Source organism: Heteronotia binoei, chromosome 2 (genome assembly GCF_032191835.1).
Source record: "Heteronotia binoei isolate CCM8104 ecotype False Entrance Well chromosome 2, APGP_CSIRO_Hbin_v1, whole genome shotgun sequence".
Classification (NCBI taxonomy): domain Eukaryota; kingdom Metazoa; phylum Chordata; class Lepidosauria; order Squamata; family Gekkonidae; genus Heteronotia; species Heteronotia binoei.
This window is the reverse complement of record NC_083224.1, coordinates 34,335,790-34,351,875: the sequence shown is the minus strand read 5'-3', so window position 1 is coordinate 34,351,875 and position 16,086 is coordinate 34,335,790. Positions and strand designations below refer to the sequence as shown.

General features: G+C 44.7%; 1 protein-coding gene across 1 annotated transcript in view; it reads right to left on the bottom strand.

Moving 5' to 3' along the window:
* Positions 1–7,324: 7,324 nt before the first annotated feature.
* Positions 7,325–16,086, bottom strand: part of BCAS1 (brain enriched myelin associated protein 1) — an 87,995-nt gene continuing 79,233 nt past the window's right edge. The window contains exons 12-13 of the mRNA XM_060230774.1: positions 15,042–15,296; positions 7,325–7,643 (exon numbers count right to left, since the gene is read on the bottom strand). Of these exons, the coding sequence (XP_060086757.1) occupies positions 7,563–7,643; positions 15,042–15,296 (336 nt within the window). The 3' untranslated portion in view covers positions 7,325–7,562. The remainder of the gene's footprint in view (positions 7,644–15,041; positions 15,297–16,086) is intronic.

The window sequence follows — 16,086 nt, the reverse complement described above, 5'->3', positions numbered from 1 at the left end:
GACTCATTTGCATATTAGGCCACACCCCCTGATGCCAAGCCAGCCAGAACTGTATTCCTGCTCAAAAAAAAGAGCCCTGCTTCAAAACATGTGGTTTCAGCTGTTCCATCCAGCAAAATCTGATGCCTCCTTCCAGACCAAGGTGACTTCTTCCAGTTCAAGTGCTTCTTCTTAGTTAAGAATCATAGGGTTGTCAGCCTCCAGGTGGGGCCCGGAGATCTCCTGCTTTTACAACTGACCTCCAGCTGGCAGAAATCAGCTCCCCTGGAAAAAAATGTGAAACCAGAGAGCTCACGGGTATGAGTAAGGTATATAGGAGAATATTCCATGAGAGCTTTAACTAATATATATTCAAAACAATATTTTAAACAATATTTTAAACCACAATATTTCCACAATAATCTGAAATCATTCACAGTCCATTTTACAATATACAATGTTTTTCTTCGTTTGCAGGACTTCCTGAAGTTCAGTTCACCAATGCAGGTGTGATTGTAGTTCCCAAACTGGTGTGGCTGCTGCTTCTGCCCACTTTCAGAGAATCCTCCTTCAGGCAGCTCACCAAGGGATACAGTTTCAATTTGGCTCTGCTCTGCTTATCTCCAGGGATCAAACACGGCTCCACATTTCTCTTTGTCCTTAGCTTCCTTTGAAAGGGCCTGGATCCACCCACAAAGTCTCCAGGTATTTTCCAACTCAGACCTGGAAACCCTATAAGAGCAGCAGACTCTACTCTGGAGAACCAGGTTTGATTCCCCACTCTTCCTGCACATGCAATCAGCTGGGTGACCTTGGGCCAGTCAGACCTCTCTCAGCCCCGCCTACCTCACAGGGTGCCTGTTGTGGGGGAAAGGTTTTCATAAACCACACTGATGCTCCTTCAGGTAGTGAAGGGTGAGGTATAAAACCAAACCTTCTTCTTCCAATTGCAAGAAGCAGGGCCTAAATTGTAGGAAGGCTTCAGCCTGTGCTAAGCAGAATGTCAGGATCCACCCCGTGGTGTGGCATCCTTGGTTTGCTGCCAATCCTTATCTAAATAATTCGGACAAACCTCTTAAACCGGATTGAGGAAAACAAACTATAGGTAACTATGCAGGAGTCAAGTTGCACCTTTAAGACCAACCAAGTTTTATTTAAAACATAAGCTTATGCTCTAAATAAAACTTGGTTGGTCTTAAAGGTGCGACTTGACTCCTGCTTTGTTCAACTACTTCAGACCAACACGGCTGCCCACTTGGGTCTATCTATAGGTAACTATTACAACCATACAAGGTCCCATAGATATGTTATATTTTAATGGTTTTTCATCTAGGGCTCCAGCTTTCAGACTCCTTAAATAATATCCTAAGCAAGCATACCTAAGTAAACACACTTGGGATTGGTCAGTTTATATTGTGTTCTCCCTGAACCTTATCAGACAGCGTGCAAAATTCCAAATTGATCAATACCTCCAGGGGAATGTCATTTCACAACTTTCCTTGGCAACCAACTCATCTTACAAGGAGGAAGTATGTCCTGATCTCCAGTCTGAATCTAGTTTGAATTTTTTGCTTCGGTCCTTTCTTTAATGGCTTTCCTGTTCCAGTGAAGATCTTGCAAGTCATGGCTGATCAGGCAAAGAGAGGATTCAAGGCCTTCTGTTCTAGGCGAAGGAAACCTAGCAGAGGTCTGAAAGATTTGATTTTGCAGTACAGGTCCACTGTCCTTAGTAGCTAGCTGAAGGTTTTATGCCTAGTACATTTCAAGGCTAAAAACAATACTGCTGTAAATTTATGTGTGTAAACAAGCTCGATGGAAACCAAAGAGAGGTTTATTTATTTTATTTTATTTAAAACATTTCTTACCCGGCCTTTTCAGGGTTCCCAAGGGGAATACATATTAAAAACTTATCAAAAATAAAAAAAACGGTGGACTCTGGCATGACAGTACACAGAGGCCTGTCCCCTCTGCATTCTACCTCCAATTAGGGTTGCCAAGTCCAATTAAAGAAAAATCTGGAGACTTTGGGGGCGGAGCCAGGAGACTTTGGGGGTGGAGCCAGGAGACATTGGGGGTGGATCCAGGAACAAGGATGTGACAAGCATAATTGAACTCCAAGGGAGTTCTGGCCATCACATTTAAAGGGACAGCATGCCTTTTTAAATGCCTTTCTTCCATAGGAAATAATTAAGAATAGGGGCACCATCTTTTGGGGCTCATAGAATTGGACCCTCTGGTCCAATATTTTTGAAACTTGGGGGGTATTTTGGGGAGAGGCACTAGCCGCTATACTAAAAATCTGGTGCCTCTAACTCAAAAAATAGCCCCCCCCAGAGCCCCCAATACCCATGGATCAATTCCCTATTATTCTCTATGGGAATCGTTCTCCATAGGGAATAATAGAGCCTAGTAGACATTCCCCCCCACGCTTTCTAAAGGGGGGGGCCTCCATACCAGGGAATCCCCCCTCCCTTCTCCCTCCCTCTCTCTCTCTCACTCACACACACACATACAAATACTTACCTACTTGGTCTTCTTCCAGCAGAATTTGCTCGCTATGAAAACGAAAGCAAGCTGCACAGGAAAAGAAAGGGAGGGACCGTTCCTGTTTCCTGTGCAGCCTTAAAGGGACACATTAAAAACGGATCCCAAGCTGTAAAACAACATGATGCCTACAGGTATGTTCTCTCTCCCCCTGCCCCCAGATTTTTTAAGAGCGGGGGAGGAGGCTGAAAATTCGGGGGGTCCCCCGCCAGGGCAGGAGGGTTGGGAAGCCTACCTCCAATTCTCCAGGAATATCCCAACCCAAAGGTTGGCAACCCACCTACCAGTAGTGGTGGAACATGCTGTCAAGTCACAGCTGTCTTATGGCGACCCCATAGGGTTTTCAAGGCAAGAGATGTTCAGAAGTGGTTTGCCATTGCCTGCTTCTGCATAGCAACCCTGAACTTCTTTGGCGGTCTCCCATCCAAATACTAGCCATGGCCAATTCTGCTTAGCTTCTAAGATCTGATGAGATCAGGCTAGCCTAGGCCATCCAGGTGGGGCTGCTAGCTCTGGGTTGGGAAATACCTGGAGATTTATGGGGGTGGAGCCTGGGGAGGGCAGGGTTTGGAGAAGAAAGGGTATAATGTCATAAAATCCACCCCACAAAGCGGCTGTTTTCTCCAGGGGAAACTGATCTTTGTTGCCTGGAAATTAGTTGTAATTCTGGGAGATATCCAGGCCCCACATGGAGTTTGGCAACCCTACACCCAGGTCAGGGCCACCTCAGAAGCAGCTCCATTTTCTCAGGGTTAAGTGTCACGTTATGTCCTGGTTCAATCCCCCTCTCCGCAAGTTAAATATTTATTGAAATTTTGTAAAAAAAAAAAAAACATATGAAAGAAAAAACAAAAACCAACCATTGTGCAACAATAAAGGACATATAGTCCTGGTTTAATTTTGATTTGTTTCTTGCCACCTCTTCCTCCACTACAGAGACACTGGGCTAGAGTACAAGTTATGAAACCAGCATCCATCAAGGCAAACCAGGACGAGTGTATATTGTTGGAACTAGGGCTTTTTTTGAGCTGGAATGCACAGGAACACAGTTCTGGCTGGCTTGGTGCCAGGGTGTGTGGCCTAATATGCAAATGAGGTCCTGGTGGGCTTTTCCTACAAAAAGCCCTGTGTGAAACAATGGTGATGTCAGGGAGGTGGCCTAATATGCAAATGAGTTCCTGCTGGGCTTTTTCCTACAAAAAAAGCCTCTGTCTGGGGCAAGTGATACTCTGTATTCTTGGTGCTTGGGAGGGGCAACAGTGTGAGGACCTTCTAGTGTCCTGACCCCGCTGATGGTCCTCCTGATGGTACCTGGGTTTTTTGGCCATTGTGTGACACGGAGTGTTGGACTAGATGGGCCATTGGCCTGATCCAACATAGCTTCTCTTATGTTCTTATTAGTGAGCTGAAACCTTGTTTTACAAATGAACTATAGTTAACATAAACCATGGTTTCACTGTGGTATCTGTACAGAAAGCCAGTTTGGTGTAGTGGTTAAGAGCGGTGGACTGTAACCTGGAGAACTGGTTTTGATTCCCCGCTCCTCCACATGCAGCTGCTGGGTGACCTTGGATCAGTCACTGTTCTCTCAGAACTGTTCTCTCAAGACCAGTACTTGAAAGACCTCTCTGACCCATCTCTCTCACAGGGTATCTGTTGTGGGGAGAGGAAGGGAAGGAGACTGTAAGCTGTTCTGAGACTCCAAGTGAAGGGCAGGGTATAAATCCAATCTCCTCAGCCTCTTCTCTTCAGAGTCTGGTTCTCCCCCAAGCGTTCTGCAAATGCATGTGAGCATATGCGCTTGTATAATATTGCCCTTATGTAACAAATAGTGTTCTTGCACACATAACCTATCATTAAAGTACAGCAAGAATGAATGACGACTATCATTAGAGACTGAGAATGCAAATGAGTTTTTCTTACCGAATGTTTATTGAATCAGAAGGAAATCAAAATATACACTCATCTAGAGTTCAGATGCTAGCTTTGAATTATAGCATTAGTCATTCTCCCTCCCTGTTACATTAATGCAGATCTCTGGATTTTCTATCAATGTTATCAGACTTCCAAGTCACAGGATCTTCATAAAGCTGGTACAGTTGTGCCCAGTCTTAGGATTTGGTGGATTTTTTTTTAAAAGAAAGCTTTAATCACAGACATACATTACAAAAAAAAAAAACCTGCCTGTGGAACTGTTCCATCTCCTCAAGATAGAAAAAATAATTAGTAACACAAAAGTAGATACACCCTCTGAATTAGTAAGAAAAAAGGAGATCAGGTCTGCCCCCTTGTGTTGCTTTTTTGTTAATACTTTAATTACTCTCCCTGCAAGAAGTTAATTTCTCCCATTTTACTACATCGAGGAAGAAACAGATGAATTATAAACTCTGTACATTTCAGCCTTTGAATAATATTAATAGCTTGAGAGCAAAACTGAAGCATATCTTAAAAGATGATGATTCTGTATTTATAATCTTTTAAAACCACCCACTTAAAAAAAATCATTTCAGTGTATAGCTTTTCAGAAGGTGATTTTGATGGCTTCTTCAAATCTCTGCAGTTGTTCTTGTCTTCCTTCCTATCACAAGCCTTTAACAATAAAAAAAACCTGGTTCCCTTTCTTATCTTGGAGAACTCTTAAAACCTGTTAGTTTAATGCCACATTGGTCCTGTGAAGCTACAATTTATGTCCACCCCTTCCCCCAGTTATTTGCTTCATCGGGGTCCTTAAAACAGGCCTAAGTGTCAAAGACCAAGCAGATGCTTCACAAACAAAACACGCACATTCAATCTCTTGGCTCTTGAGTTAAAGGGTTTTAGATAACGGCAGGAAAGATCTTTGCTGGGACACTGGAGAGCCGCTGTCTAAGAGAAGCCAGTTCTGAGTTGCATGCATCAGGGTCCTGATATGGTATAAAGCAGTTTTGTGTGGTCAGTGGAAGAAAGAACTGAGTCTCCAGTTCACAATTTTGCTGAGCATTGCAAATGCCACGTTTGAGCATTTTTTCCTAGAGTCATCCCCCGGTATGCTTGTCTTTCTGTCAATAGCAATGAAGGAATCCATACCTCTTAATTGCCCCTTCAAGCGTGACTGCATCCTCATAGCTACCCTCAGAGATGGAATTCTAGCAGGAGCTCCTTTGCATATTAGGCCACACCCCTCTGATCTAGCCAATCCTCCAAGAGCTTACTAAAATAGCCTGGAAAACTCTTGGAGGATTGGCTACATCAGGGGATGTTGCCTAATATACAAAGGAGCTCCTGCTAGAATTCCACCCCTGGCTACCCTAAATCCATGAAAGGGGATTGCGAGCTCCTGGTTCGGAAATTCCTGTAAATTTTGGGGGTGGAGCCTGGGGAGGGCAGGGTTTGGAGGAGGGAAGGTTGCTCAGCAGTGATGTGATCCCATGGAGTCCACCCTCTGAACTAACCTCTGTAGCCTGGAGATCTGTTGGAATTCAGGGAGAACTGCAGGCTCTACTTCTATATCATGAGTCCAGGTTAAAGGGATGCAGTCCATTGCGAGGATTATTAATAAGCAGGAAAACAGTGGACTTGTTTTAAGTCAACTGCATGTTTATATGAGAATTTGAGGGCTGGGGGAGAAAGATAAGGCACAGCTGGGTCTGTGAGACCTTAACCCCACAAATCATGGAGACATTACTTGTATAGGATATACTTTACCAATTAATACATACAGGGCTTTTTTTTGTAGTAGGAACTCCTTTGCATATTAGGCCACACACCCCTGATGTAGCCAGTCCTCCTGGAGCTTACAGTAGGCCCTGTACTAAGAGCCCTGTAAGCTCCAGGAGGATTGGCCACATTAGGGGTGTGTGTGGCCTAATATGCAAAGATGTTCCTGCTACAATGCCCCCCCCCCCCCCGAATACATAGATTATGAATGTGCAAATTAGGTGTACATTAAATCCACTAGCTGAACCACAGAACTTCCCAAACTTGAGATGATGAACCAGTCATATTTCTAACTAGGGTTGCCAAGTGGCATTGGGGGGGGGAGGGAGGGGAGAGGTCCTGTCCCTTTAATAAAGACTTAATGGGATTTACCAAGGACACATTATTTACCTCCATGTCATGAAAAGATTCAGCTGCCCATTGCTACACAGGTAACGGGCCAAGACATTTTTTCCCCACGACAGTTGGCAACCACAAGTTTGACTTAATGGAATATGCACTGGCATTTGGTAAGCCGAGAGTTTGGTGGTAACCATACAGGAATGGGGCATGGCAGGGGTCATTTTGTAGAAAAACAGGTGGTGGAGCTCATCCAGGGATTGTTATGCAGCTGTACCTACTATTCAATGGACAAGGTAGGTTGGGAGGAAGAGGGGGAACTCTCAGAAAGATTCAGAAGCTGCACTCCTGGGAGCTTCTGCTGAATTCAAGGTCTGGGCGTGGGGATTTTGTTGTCATAAGAGGGTAGGTTCAAGCAGGGCCGGATCTTGGAGGGGGGGCAAGAGAGGGGGTGCTTGCCCCGGGCGCCGACGGAGGAGGGGCGCCAAATTGGGTATGAAGTCCATTATATTCTATGGGCCCATAAGATAGAATGGCCCATAAAGGGGCGTCATTTTTAAATTCCCCCCCCCCCAAAAAAACCCATGTAGATCCGGTCCTGGGTTCAAACCAAATGTGGGAATATAAACCCGTACCTTAAAATTGTGATTTTTTTTTAAATTTAAAAAGGTCCCAGGTTTTATACGGTCAAGGGATGACTCTGGAAGCCTTCCCTTTTTCATTAATCCAACCCTTCCATCATTCATTCACTCTTGCAGAACACTCATTGTTTCTAAGAGACCTTTTCGTTATTTACTAGTCTTTTAAAGAAAACATTCTGTAAAGGATGGTTTCAAAATGTACGCCTGTTTTCTGCTTTAGGCCTAGCATTTGTTTGGCAGCAGGCATCTGAAAGCGGAGTGGAAGGGAGAGAGGAACCAAACCAGGAAGTCATTTCTTTTCTCTGCAAGGTTAAGAAATGATCAGGATCCAGTAATTCTTCAGTAGCTGTAGAGGATTCATTATTACTTGGGTTTCACAGGAGCAGCAGACACAAAAGACACTGGATCTGTTTGGACTTCTGCGTCAGACATCCGCTTGGGGCTCTGTTGAAGGAGAGAGAGAAAGAGAGATTGAGAGATTAAGTATGATTATTCTGGAGTCTTGCATAGCCATTAAAAAAAAAACCCTGTAGGCCCATTTGCACATATGATGAAGTAGGCTGAAGTCTGAGCTCTGTTTTGCATTTAAAAATTTATAGCATGGTATGTCAAAGTCTGCTTCAAGAAAAGATGTGTTCTACAATGTCATGCAATCTGTCTTAATTTTGCTAAATTTAATCTTCTTTTACTAACTATGGAGGGTAGAGGTTGGAATAGAGATATACATAGGGCTGCCAAGTCCAATTCAAGGAATATCTGGGGACTTTGGGGGTGGAGCCAGGATACACTGGGGGTGGAGCCAGGAGCAAGGTTATGACAAGCATCATTGAACTCCAAAGGGAGTTCTGGACATCACATTTAAAGGGACTGCACACCTTTTAAATGCCTTCCCTCCGTTGGAAATAATGATGGATAGGGGCACCTTCTTTTGGGGCTCATATTATTGGACCCCCTGGTCCAATCTTTTTGAAATCTGGAGGGTCTTTTGGGGAGAAGCACTGGATGTTATGTTGCAAATTTGGTGTCTCTACCTCAAAAAACAGTCCCCTCAGACCCACAGATACCTGCAAATCAATTCTCCATTATACCCTATGGAAACTGGTCTTCATAGGGAATAATGGAGTGCCCAGCAGACATTTCCTTCCACCACCACCCCCGCTTTCTGATGACCCTGAAGTGGGGGGAGGGCCTCCAAACTGGGGTATCTCCTGCCCTCAGCTGGGGATTGGCAACCCTAGATTCACAAACTCGGAAGCTCTGTCACTTTGGTCCTCTAGAATCTCATTTAGTTTCCTCTTAGGCATCTGTTATTTCACCAGGCATTGTTCATAAACCTTTAGGCATAGTTTTGCCCAGGCCTCAGATTCTGTGGGAGCTCACAGGAGTGCAGCTCCTGAACCTTTCTGAGAGTTCCACCTCCTTGTCCACTGAATAATATGTGCAGCTGCATAACAATCCCTGGATGAGTTCCACCACCTATTTTTCTACAAAATGACCGCTGGCTTTGCCAGATGTAAGGCCTAGAAATTTGTAGCTCAGGATCAGCATGCAAAAGTTCCTGACTGACATAATACATCTCTTAACCATAGAACACTTTGTTTGCTTGTGAATTGCTAACTTTTATTCTTTTTGAACTGAACTCGCAGAGTTGGATCAGACTGGTAAGATCCAACCAGGGTTGCCAGCTCTGGGTTAGGAAATTCCTGGAGATTTTGGAGGTACAGCCCAGGAAGGGTGGGGCTTGGGGAGGTCAGGTATGCCATATGGTGTATGGAGAACCAGTTTGGTGTAGTGGTTAAGTGTGCGGACTCTTATCTGGGAGAACCAGGTTTGATTCCCCACTCCTCCACTTGCACCTGCTAGCACGGCCTTGGGTCAGCCATAGCTCTGGCAGAGGTTGTCCTTGAAAGGGCAGCTGCTGTGAAAGCCCTCTCCAGTCCCGCCCACCTCACAGGGTGTCTGTTGTGGGGGAGGAAGGTAAAGGAGATTATGAGCCACTCTGAGACTCTTCGGAGTGGAGGGCGGGATATAAATCCAATATCTTCTTCTATAATGCCATACCTTAGCAGGATATAATGCCATAGAGTCCACCCTCCAAATCAGCCATTTTTCCCCCAGGGGAACTGATTTCTGTTGCCTGGAGAGTGCCTGGAATCTCAGGAGGTCTCTAGGCCCCACCTGAAGGACAACCCATACTTATTCTGTTTCATTTCAACAATGCCCGCTACTCAGTGATTTACAATTAGAAGCAGAAGACCTTGCCTAGTGGCTCACAATCTAAAATATCAACAGATACGTTCTTCAGTGCCATTCAAAACATGGAAAGTGATAATCGAGCACCAGATGTTGTGTCAAATTTCAGAGCTTTAGACAGAGTTTGGGGTGGAGCTTTGGGAGTTCAAAGATTAGGTCTGAAAGTTCTTGTGTTTGAAGTGCTGGCAGGTATGAATGAGGCAAAGTATTTATGTGGGACTGGTTTGTTTGTTGGGTTTAAATTGTACTACACACTAGCTCCTGTATGTCATATGAGACATATGCAGTGGATTTTAATGGGGTTGGGCTAACATGGTCATTTTAATACTCTGTTCCTAGAACTACAATTGCTTCATATCGCCCACAGGCTATAAAGACTTCCTTCCAGATATCCTGTTTGCAGGAGGGAGCCTTCTACATGAATTTCATAAGTCTAGAGAACTCATTCTAAATCCCACCAGTGACCAAATGGATTTTTTTAAAAAAATTGCCACTGTTTGAAGAAGAGTTGATATAGGCTAGGATCAGACAATACTTTTCTAGAGAGCTGAAAACGGTCTGGTGCAGCTATTGTTGCCAATGGTATGCATACATTTCTATTATTTCTTTATCTTCTCTGATTAAAATAGGTTTTATGGATTTTTGAAGCACATCAACGACTGCTTTATCATACCACTTACAACTCTTTCTGCTAAAAAGAAACCATTATCTTTTGGCAAACTGAAAACTGCAGCTGTCTTTGAGAAACTGAGGAATATATTTAAATCATTGATAGTCTGAGTTGAGGATGGGGCGGGGAGGGAGGAACCGGCAGCTGCTGTTCACAGTGTATCCAAGATGAACTTGCAGGTAGGAACTCTACTTACACCAAATACGCTCTGCTCCAATGTGCTATATGTGTTAATTAACAGGATGTGTCACTGTGGTGTATCATGTTTTACTACCCAGTTTATACAGTGACTCAGTAAAAACATATTGCCAATACATGGTTGGAGTGACGCGAATAAGACTGGAATAATATGTAGAGTTGCAACCCCTTTGGTCCCATATACACTAGCCTAGAAATATGTCCCATCTGCATAGGCACTTAACCATGTGGGGAAGGAGAGAGGGGTGGAGCATGTTAGCCACGCCCCCTGTCTCCATGCAGTCTGGTCTGCACTGGGCAAAAGCATGGAGGAAGTGTCAGCACATTATGCCCTTCCCATGAATATTGCTGGGTGTGCATATAGGCAGGCCTTTTTGTAGCAGGAACTCCTTTGCATATTAGGCCACACCCCTGATATAGCCACTCCCCCTGGAGCTTACAGTCAGCCCTGTATAAAGAGCCCTGTAAGTTCTTGGAGGATTGGCTACATTAGGGGTGTGTGGTCTAATATGCAAAGGAGTTCCTACTACAAAAAAGCCCTGAATATTGGTATTTCCTCCATGCATCTTCCTCATGCAGACCAGTCAGCAATTTCATGGAGGTGACATGCTCAGGCCTGGTCTCCCTCCTTGCAGAGAGTGACCACATGGATGGGATGTCTGCAGAGGACTATAGTGATCCCCTTTTTTCAGCCCTTCCGGTTTACCACAAACCACAGCTGCTTGTGACCTCCTGATCAGCAAAAACAAAACAAACAAAAAAACCCCAAAGTTGGTGCTTGCCCTGCAAAGCAGAAGTGCAAATTGCAGTTTGATTGTGTTTTGCAGTTGGGCTTGAGACAGTGAGCCCAGCCTTAGTTTTCTGGCTCAGATGTAAAGTTTCAAACCAGGAAGGGAGAGAGGGAGTCAAGGAGAGGAGGAGAGAGGAGATGAGCCAAAGGGTTGTTTCAGGTGCCTGCAGGTGGCACCAAACCGTAGCTTGGTGCCCACCCATTGTCTCACTGATGAACGTGAGAACATAAGAAGAGCCCTTCTCCTCCACATCCACCTGCTGGAATGGCCTTGGGTTAGCCATAGCTATTGCAGGAGTTGTCCTTGAAAGGGCAGCTGCTGTGAGAGCCCTCTCAGCCCCACCCACTTCACAGGGTGTTTGTTGTGGGGGGAGAAGATATAGGCGATTGTAAGCCACTCTGAGTCTCTGGTTCAGAGAGAAAGGCAGGGTATAAATCTGCAGTCTTCTTCTTCTGCTGCTGCTGGATCAGACCCGTGGTTCATCTAGTCCAGCATCCTGCTTGACACACTGGACAACCAGTTACTCTGGAGGTCCAACAACAGGGCATAGAGGCTGAGGCCTTTCCCTGATGTTGCTTTCCTGGCTCTGGGATTCAGAGGTTCACTGCTTTAGTCTGAACAGGGAGGTTTCCTTTAGTCACAGTGGCTAGTAGCCACTGACAGACCTATCCTCCATGAATCTGTCTAATCCCCTTTTAAAGTGTTGCCATCACTACATCCACATTTTAATCACTCATCATGTAAAGAAGTATTTCCTTTTTCTGTCATGAAACCTGGCCATTGTAAAGAAGGTAACAGGATTTTTCAGCTACTAGATATTTCAAGACTTTGGTTGCTCATTACAAAAATGTATGCTTCCAAAAGGCAATAGCTAAAGTTATAGCTAAAGAAGAAGAAGTAGCTAGAGTGGTATCTTGAACTATTCCAATAAACTGCTTTGAAGTAATGCAAATCTTCAGATCCAGCAGGCCTGAACGTTCCATGTAATACAGACATCAAAATAAAATAAACCCTTGCACGCTTTTTTGTTTACATATCCAGACTGCTCACACCAGAAGTTAGCCAGACAGTTGATCTCTCTTCATCAGTCTTTCAAGTGATCTAGAAACAGAACCCCAGATGGGTTGATGCCAAGAGTTGGTTTTTATACCCTGCTTTTCTCTACCTTAAGGAGCTTCCTTCCTTTCCTCTCTCCACAATAGACACCTAAGTGAGGAAGATGGGGCTGAGAGAATTCCAAGAAATCCATGACAGGCCCAAGGTCAGCAGCCCAAGGGCCAAGGTCACTTCATGTGGAGGAGTAGAGAATCAAACCTGGTTCTCCAGATTAGAGATCACTGCTCTTAGAGTCACACTGGCTAGGAATGAAGGATTCTCAAGGAATGGGATCACTATGGCCTGCGAAGCCCCTGGTCTGGGCAGGGGTTCCCCCACCTGAGAGGTTCCCGAGAACCTTCCCCTATGTCGGCAGCATGATGATGTCACCCAGAAGTGATGTCATTGCTCCGATGACAGCAAATAGCAGCCGCTCTAGGCATTTCCAGGAAAATTCCATGATTTTTCCTGGATGCTCTAGCCAGTTGGGAGAGAAAACTCTATGGTACAATAGGTACACGAATGTCCCCCACTCCAGGATGAAGAGGACTTTGCAACCCTACAGTAAAGAGATTTCTCTTCCATAAGCAGACCCCTTAACTTTCTCCAGTAAGAGTGAATAGTCCATTAATTTACACCTGGGAGAAAGTCAAGCTTGTACTCAGGAGCACAGCTGCAGTTGGAGAGATGCAGCTCTTTCATAACAGACATTGGGTGGCCAGTCATATAGAGAGGGAATACCATGTGTATTCCAAACAAAAATGTAATGGATCTGTCCCTTCTCTGGTTTGTTCATCACACCCATCGCATGCACATCGTTTTGCAAGCCAGGAAATCACAGTCAAATAACATTGGGGAAGGGGCTGTGGCTCAGTGGCAGAGCATCTGTTTGGCATGCAAAAGGTCCCAGGTTCAGTCCTCTACATCTCCAGTTAAAAGAGGCTGGGACTCAAGAGACAAAGGCTTGGATTCTGTGACAGCATTCCCCTGGGCCTTCGCTCTGGCCACTGTGGAAGCTTTCCTTCCCTGTGATGCTTGCTTGCTTGGTCACCAGCTCTTCCATATACATAAGGGCTCCTTGACATACATTGTCCTTGCACAAGTGGAAGTGCTGGTGACACAGGAAACAGGTGTCTCAGCAGAGAGAACTGTCTGCAGCGGCTAGAAAGAAGCACATGAGGAGTGATGGCATAGGATCCAAGCCATTAAGGCGGGATTGTAAATAGAATTTGTTTTGTTTATTGAGGCAACTTTGAATTAGCATCACCTCTGCATCCTATGATAGTCCTTATCCAGCAATGAATGTTGCTTGGCACACACAAGTTAACATGTAATAATCACAGCCACTGCACTCGAGAGGTGGTAATTTCTGGCTGCTGTTCTTTGAAGGGTTGAGTTTGTGAAAGAAGCAGGTAATTACAGAGGTACAAATTTGCACAAGAGGAAGTGAAACCCAGCGGTCTTTGCAAAGTCCTTTCCCCTAGTCTTCATTGGTAGTGCTGAGCTGAACTTCTAGCATTTGAGCCTCTATTTAGAAAGGATTCGCACTCCATACATGTAGATCCCCATGTAACTTTACTGTATTTCTACACAGAAGGATGACACTGGCTTTTTTCTTAAGTCCTAACATTCAAGACCTCAGATGGCTGGAGTGGTTCTGCACCAATTCTTACTTTTTAAGGAAACACTGTTATGGCCAATGTTTCTTCTCATTTGCAAGTAAGGAAGCAGCAAAGGGTAGGGAAGCGAGCAAGTAAACCTCAAGAAGGGCTAAATAGCCTCACACATCTATCCCACTGTATCTTTTTTTGGATCATAGCTTCCGAGTCTTAAAAACCACAACTCTTCTGAAGAGTGAATTATAGTGCTGAACAGTGTTCCCTCTAAACTGAGTTAGTGTGAGCTAGCTCACAGATTTTTTGGCTCCAGCTCACACATTTTTGTCTTAGCTCAGGAAAAATGGCCCCAGAGCACAATAATTTATGCAGCAGCTCACAACTTTAATACCAATAGCTCACAAAGTAAAATTTTTGCTCACAAGACTCTGCAGCTTAGAGGGAACATTAGTGCTGAATGCCTTGAGCTTTTTGTCAAGTGAGAAAAGAGCATGTGTATGGAATGGCCTATGTTCCTTTAGAATTTTTTTTTCTGAATTATTGATTGGGAAAGGAACAGGTTTTCTAGTTTGGTTTATTTTTAAAAGGGATCTATACCAGCTATTGCCTGCATGCAGAACTTCCCACTCGACAAGAGACTCGTACATTTTACTACAAAAGTGACAATCAGTTGAAACTTCCTGTCCATATACAAAAGCATCTCACCTTCAGATTTCGGGAGAAAATGACTGCAACTAATACAGTTCTGTGAGTTCCACTGAGTAATTCATAAAAGAGATCTATCTGACCCCATCTTAACTTTATACAGATATCCTGCAAAACACAGAAAGTTGCTACCAGTGGCCACGAGCCTGTTCTTGATCACCAGTGCGATGCATTCAAATTCCAACTGATATTTTCAGAAGGGGAAAAAAACCCAGCAGATATTCATACCCATACCTGTATATCAACCTGGCAGGTAGGTAATTCTTACGGCGAGTGCAACCAAAGAGAAAATCCTGCAGGAGGGCAAACCTTGCAGGTGCATATTTTTGACAGCAACAGAAGTATTTTGTTGTACTTGACCTGACCAATAGAAAATGCTGCAATAGACATATAACACTTCTGCTGCCACACCAGCAAAGGGAGTGGATCCCAATGCCCTACCTTGCACACACAAGAAAGTCCCCAGCTCTGCGGCTACAAGCAGATCACTAAAGAAAGATGAAAGGTAACGTACAAGGCCCTTAAAAAACCCTCCGAATGACTGTCGCTTCTCTATCCTCTTGGGAGTGTTCTCCTTTGCGGTGTCCCCTCCGTTCTGAAGGGAGTCCGTCTCGGCTCTTTCTTGCTCCCGGGGTTCTTGCTGCTCTCTGACGTCCTGTTTGCTTCCTTTCGCCTTGTTCAGTGTCTCCGTAGAGCTCTCTTTACTCCGTGCACCTGCAGCTTCTCTGCTCTCAGCCTGGGCAAAGGGCCTGTCTGGGAAGTCCAGTGTCTAAAGCAGTTTCAAACAGTAGTTATTTTCCTTTTAGAGTAAGAAATGCATTTGATTTGGCAGGAGGATCCCCAGTTAAGTAAATTAAAGTTTGTCCTCTTGGCATCAACGGGGTGGAAACCCAGGGCTGGTCCCAAAATATTTTGTTGTCCCCAAGCAAGATTCAGCTACCCGATCCCTCTACACTGCATTGGTGTGCCCCCACCCTTATTGTGCCACCCCAAGCAGTCTCTTGGGGGGCATGGCCCTGTGGAAACCACTTTATCCAGTATGTCTGAAGTGTTGGTCCTGAATGTGTTTAACGTGGAAGTGAGCCCCACTGAATTCTCTGGGACTGACTTCCAAGTCAACATAGAGAGGATCAAGATGCACTATATATGAAAAAGGAATCCAATCTACTACCCTTGCTCACATGAGCAGCCCCTCACACAACGGCGGGGTTGCTTATGTGAATGCAAACTGCACCGTTTGCAGAGCATTTCTTTATGCACATTTCTTTATTTCTCTTATTTTTACCTGCACAATGAAAAAAGAGGGGGAAAGACAGCTGACAGAGGGCATGTCCAGAAGGCTCTTACTTGGGCAGCTGACTGTGCTATTTTAACGTTTCCTTATAGTCTGGATGATGACAAATAGCAACCATTACAGCTGTTGTTCCTAGGGTGGAGCTCAGTGGCAGAGCCTCTGCTTGGCATGCAGAAGGTTCCAGATTCAATCCCTACCATCGCCAGTTAAGCGGGTCAGGGAAAGATGATATGAAAGACCTCAGTGTGAGACCCTGGAGAACCAC